The sequence below is a fragment of the Homarus americanus genome, unplaced genomic scaffold, assembly GCF_018991925.1.
Source record: "Homarus americanus isolate GMGI-L3 unplaced genomic scaffold, GMGI_Hamer_2.0 scaffold19318, whole genome shotgun sequence".
Lineage (NCBI taxonomy): Eukaryota > Metazoa > Arthropoda > Malacostraca > Decapoda > Nephropidae > Homarus > Homarus americanus.
In genome coordinates this window covers 3,363,012-3,369,011 of record NW_024732238.1, presented here as the reverse complement: position 1 = coordinate 3,369,011, position 6,000 = coordinate 3,363,012, and the positions used below count along the sequence as shown (strand labels likewise).

At 47.7% G+C, this 6,000-nt stretch overlaps 1 protein-coding gene across 1 annotated transcript in view; it reads right to left on the bottom strand.

The window, feature by feature from the left end:
- The window catches only part of LOC121868211 (proteoglycan 4-like), an 89,972-nt gene that overhangs the window by 66,131 nt on the left and 17,841 nt on the right, over nt 1-6,000 (bottom strand). Inside the window, exons 2-4 of the mRNA XM_042368523.1 lie at nt 1,796-1,956; nt 1,493-1,649; nt 1,133-1,344 (exon numbers count right to left, since the gene is read on the bottom strand). Of these exons, the coding sequence (XP_042224457.1) occupies nt 1,133-1,344; nt 1,493-1,649; nt 1,796-1,956 (530 nt within the window). The remainder of the gene's footprint in view (nt 1-1,132; nt 1,345-1,492; nt 1,650-1,795; nt 1,957-6,000) is intronic.

Genomic DNA, 6,000 nt, shown 5'->3' with positions numbered 1-6,000 from the left:
GTGGTGTGTGGTGTGGTGGTGGTGGGGGAAAAGTGGGTGGTGGTGGGGAAAAGTGGGGGTGGTGTGTAAAAGTGGGGTGGTGGTGGGGGTGGGTGGTGGTGGTGTGGGGGGTGTGTGTGTAGGGGAAAGTTCACTTAATGTACCATTGTTCTAAAATAATTGTAACGGCCAGATGCTTTCAGTGTACCGTTGTTCTTGTACCGTTGTTCATGTTCCGTTGTTCATGTACCGTTGTTCTTGTTCCGTTGTTCATGTACCGTTGTTCATGTACCGTTGTTCTTGTTCCGTTGTTCATGTACCGTTGTTCATGTACCGTTGTTCGTGTACCGTTGTTCATGTACCGTTGTTCTTGTTCCGTTGTTCATGTACCGTTGTTCATGTACCGTTGTTCATGTTCCGTTGTTCATGTACCGTTGTTCTTGTTCCGTTGTTCGCGTACCGTTGTTCGCGTACTGTTGTTTCTGTTCCGTTGTTCGTGTACCGTTAGTGCCTGTGTTCGGTTCCGTTGTTCATGTACCGTTGTTCTGGTCACCGTTTGCGTACCGTTGTTCTGTCCGTTGTTCATGTACGTTCACCGTTGTTCATGTACCGTTGTTCTTGTTCCGTTCATGTACCTGTTCTATGTACCGTTGTTCTTATGAAAGTGATGTAGCATCTCTCTCTCTCTCTCTGACGGTAAAGGAACGGTCTTCTTGACGTGGTTAGGTTAGGTGTTGACGTGGTGTTTGATTCCTTGTTGACGTAGTTCCTAATTCCATCTTGATCCATCTTGATATATTAAGGTGGCTCCTTGACGTGGTTGGGGCCTCTTCTTGACGTGGTGTCCTAGCCTGTTGCTGCCTCAGTTAGGTCTTCCTTGTCGTGGTTCTTTCTTAAATGATCATCTAACATCGTGATTTTCTGCCGTCGTAGTTACCCTTCTGGTGTGGTTCCCTCTGTGACTCGTTCTGCCGTCGTAGTTACCCTTCTGGTGTGGTTCCTCTGTGACTCGTTCTTGGCGGCGTAGTTACCCTTCTGGTGTGGTTCTGTGACCTCTTGGCGAAGTTACCCTTTGGTGGTTCCCCGACTCTTCTTGGCGGCAGTTACCCTTCTGGTGTGGTTCCCTCTGACTCGTTCTTGGCGGCGTAGTTACCCTTCTGGTGTGGTTCCCTGTGACTCGTTCTTGGCGACGTAGTTACCCTTCTGGGTGGTTCCCTTGTGACTCGTTCTGGCGGCGTAGTTACCCTTCTGGTGTGGTTCCTCTGTACCTGTTCTGGCGGCGTAGTTACCCTTCTGGTGTGGTTCCTCTGTGACTGTTCTGCCGTCGTAGTTACCCCTTCTGGTGTGGTTCCTCTGTGACTCGTTCTGGCGGCGTAGTTACCCTTCTGGTGTGTTCCTGGACTGTTCTTGGCGTAGTTACCCTTCTGGTGTGGTTCCTCTGTGACTCGTTCTGGCGACGTAGTTACCCTTCTGGTGTGGTTCCCCTGTGACTCGTTCTTGGCGACGTAGTTACCTTCTGGTGTGGTTCCCTCTGTGACTCGTTCTTGCCGGCGTAGTTACCCTTCTGCTGTGGTTCCCCTGGACTGTTCTTGGCGGCGTAGTTACCCTTCTTGGTTCCTCCACCACTCTTGGCGGCGTAGTTACCCTTCTGTGGTTCCGTCTGTACTGTTCTGGCGACGTAGTTACCCTTCTGGTGTGGTTCCCCTGACTCACTCTTGGCGGCGTAGTTACCCTTCTGGTGTGGTTCCTCTGTGACTCGTCTTGGCACAGTTACCCTTCTGGTGTGTCCCCACTCTGCTCCTGGCGGCGTAGTTACCCTTCTGGTGTGGTTCCCTCTGTGACTCGTTCTTGGGCGTAGTTACCCTTCTGGTGTGGTTCCCTCTGTGACTCGTTCTTGGCGGCGTAGTTACCCTTCGGTTCCTCCTCTGTGACTGTTCTTGGCGGCGTAGTTACCTTCTGGTGGTTCTGTGACTCGTTCTGGCGGCGTAGTTACCCTTCTGGTGTGGTTCCCTGACTCCTTGGCGGCGTAGTTACCCTTCTGGTGTGGTTCCCTCTGTGACTCGTTCTTGGCGGCGTAGTTTACTTAAATAATTGACGTGTTTGATTGAGAATTTCCATGTTGATGTCTCTATTGAGTCTCGTGGTTTGATGGGCTACGCAGTTACTTGTTCGTCGTTAAAAGTGGACCTGATTGATGGTGTGCGTAGTTAGTAGTGTACTTAATTGATGGAGAGTGTAGTTAACAGTTAGCTAAATTAATAGTCTAGTCATTAGCAGATCAACCTAACCTAACCTGCCGCCTGCGTAGTTGTTTTGAGGCAGAGTTAGCGTCGTCTGCTGCATGGCGTAGTTGGTTACTGAGGCTGTGACGTGATGCACGGCATTTCCTTTGTGGCGTAGTTGTTATTTAAGGATATCAAGTGACATAGTTACCTTTTGACCTAATTGATGTGACTTAGTTATCGTATGACGTAGTTAGCTGTGTGACGTAGTTGGCTGTGTGACGTAATTACCATGTGACGTAGGTGGCTATGTGATGTAATTAGCTGTTTGACGTCGTAATTACCGTGTGACGTTAGATGGCTGTGTGACGTAGTTTTTGTATGACGTAGTTACCCCCGTGACGTAGCTAGGTGCGGCATCTCTGGGGTTTGTCCTCCATGCAACACTTTATTGATCATCTGGTCTCCAGGCTCGGGCCCCGCGCTGTGCTCCCTCCTCCACCTGCAGTGTCCTCCAAGGTCTCCTCCCCTCTGTCCTCACCACCCCCGTGTCCCAAGGTCCCTCCCCCTGTCTCACCACCACCCCCTCCTGCCTCCTCCCTCTGTCCTCACCACCACCCCCCTGTGTCCTCCAAGGTCTCCTCCCTCTGTCCTCACCACCACCCCCTGTGTCCCAAGGTCCCTACCCTCTGTCCTCACCACCACCCCCTGTGTCCCAAGGTCTCCTCTCTTCTGTCTTCACCACCACCCCCTGTGTCCTCCTGTCCTCCCTCTGTCCTCACCACCACCCCCTGTGTTCTCCAAGGTCTCCCTCTTCTGTCCTCACCACCACCCCCTGTGTCCCCAAGGTCTCCTCCCTGTCCCCACCACCCCCTGTGTCCTCCAAGGTCTCCTCCCTCTGTCCTCACCACCACCCCTGTGTCCTCTACTGTCTCCTCCCTCTGTCCTCACCCACCACCACCCCCTGTGTCCTCCAAGGTCTCCTCCCCTGTCCTCACCACCACCCCCGTCCTGCTGTCTCCTCCCTCTGTCCTCACCACCACCACCCCCTGTGTCCCAAGGTCTCCTACCCTCTGTCCTCACCACCACCCCCTGTGTCCTCCAAGGTCTCCTCTCTTCTGTTCACCACCACCCCCTGTGTCCTCCCAGGTCTCCTCCTCTGTCCTCACCACACCACCCCCTGTGTTCTCCAGGTCTCCTCCCTCTGTCCCTCACCACCCCCCCTGTGTCCTCCAGTCTCCTCCTCTGTCCTCACCACCACCCCTGTGTCCTCTAAGGTCTCCTCCCTCTGTCCTCACCCACCACCCCCTGTGTCCTCCAGAGTCTCTCCCCTGTCCTCACCACCACCCCCCTGTGTTCTAAGGTCTCCTCCCCTGTCCTCACCACCACCCCCTGTGTCCTCCCAAGGTCTCCTCTCTTTTCTGTCTCCACCACCACCCCTGTGTCCCTCCAAGTCTCCTCCTCCCCTGTCCTCACCACCACCCCCCTGTGTCCTCTAAGGCCTCCCTCTGTCCTCACCACCACCCCCTGTGTCCTCCGCGCTCTTCTGTTCACCACCACCCCTGTGTCCTCCAAGGTTCCTCCCCCGTCCCACCACCACCCCCCTGTGTCCTCCAAGGTCTCCTCCCTCTGTCCTCACCACCACCCCCTGTGTCCTCCAAGGTCTCCTCTTTCTGTCTTCACACCACCACCCACCTCCATGGCCTCCTCTCACCACCTCCACGCGCCTCCTGGTCGGGGCTGTGTTGTAATACCTCTCTCCCTACTGTGTTGTTCATCAGTTTTGTTGTGTGTCTCTTCGTTATTTCCTCACCGCCCTGTTTCCCTCCTCTCACCTCCCTTATTTCCTCCCTCACCTCCTTGTTTCCTCTCCCTCACCTCCCTTATTTCCTCCCCTCACCTCCTTATTTCCTCTCCCTCACCTCCCTTATTTCCTCTCCTCACCGCCCTTGTTTCTCCTCACCTCCCTTATTTCCTCCCTCTCCCCTCCCTTATTTCCTCTCCCTCACCGCCCTTGTTTCCTCTCCCTCACCTCCCTTATTTCCTCTTCTCATCTCTCCTCCCTTATTCCATTGTTTTCTATGTATTGTCACTCTCTTTGTAGTGTTCCATACATACATACATACATACATACATACATACATACATACATACATACATACATACATACATACATACATGGTTTATACCTTGATATAGATGTTCTCTTACTTAGACTATTACTAAAAGTGAGACAGACAGACAGACAGACAGACAGACAGAAAGACAGACAGACAGACAGACAGACAGACAGAAATATTATACACCTGACTAAATATGGCGACAGGTGTGCGGTGGCTGAAATATTAAGAGAAATGGCAATTGGAAACACGGCTTTTGATGTTGACTCTCGGCTGGTCTGTGATTCATGGAGGCTTACCTGATAGGATAGTGATACAGGTAGACAGGTGATTCAGTCAGGTGATTCAGGTAGACAGGTGATACAGTCAGGTGATTCTGGAGACAGGTGATACAGTCAGGTGATTCAGGTAGACAGGTGATACAGTCAGGTGATTCAGGTAGACAGGTGATACAGTCAGGTGATTCAGGTAGACAGGTGATACAGTCAGGTGATTGTGGTAGACAGGTGATTCAGGTAGACAGGTGATTCAGGTAGACAGACTCTCAAGTTACTGTTTTCACCTCACCACCTTGTTTGGTTTATATTGTTTTAATGTGTATAGTTATGGTGTTTTAATGTGTATAGTTATGGTGTTTTAATGTGTATAGTTATGGTGTTTTAATGTGTATAGTTATGGTGTTTTAATGTGTATAGTTATGGTGTTTTAATGTGTATAGTTATGGTGTTTTAATGTGTATAGTTATGGTGTTTTAATGTGTATAGTTATGGTGTTTTAATGTGTATAGTTATGGTGTTTTAATGTGTATAGTTATGGTGTTTTAATGTGTATAGTTATGGTGTTTTAATGTGTATAGTTATGGTGTTTTAATGTGTATAGTTTTGGTGTTTTAATGTGTATAGTTATGGTGTTTTAATGTGTATAGTTTTGGTGTTTTAATGTGTATAGTTATGGTGTTTTAATGTGCATAGTTATGGTGTTTTAATGCGTATAGTTATGGTGTTTAATGTATAGTTATGGTGTTTTAATGTATAGTTATGGTGTTTTAATGTGTATAGTTATGGTGTTTTTTAATGTTATAGTTGGCGGTGTTTTAATGTGTATAGTTATGGTGTTTTAATGTATAGTTATGGTGTTTTAATGTGTATGGGTTATGGTGTTTTAATGTATAAGTTATGGTGTTTTTAATGCATAGTTATGGTGTTTTAATGTGTATAGTTATGGTGTTTTAATGCATAGTTATGGAAGTCTTAACGTGTATATTATGGCGTGTTTTAATGCATAGTTATGGTGTTTTTAATGTGTTATTAAATATGGTGTTTTAAATGCTATGTTTATGGTGTTTAAATGTATAGTTATGGTGGTTTTAATGTGCATAGTTATGGTGTTTTAATGTGTATAGTTATGGTGTTTTAATGTGTATAGTTATGGTGTTTTAATGTGTATAGTTATATGTTTAATGTGTATAGTTATGGTGTTTTAATGTGTATAGTTATGGTGTTTTAATGTGTATAGTTATGGTGTTTTAATGTGTATAGTTATGGTGTTTTTATGTGTATAGTTATGGTGTTTTAATGTGTATAGTTATGGTGTTTTAATGTGTATAGTTATGGTGTTTTAATGTGTATAGTTATGGTGTTTTAATGTGTATAGTTATGGTGTTTTAATGTGTATAGTTA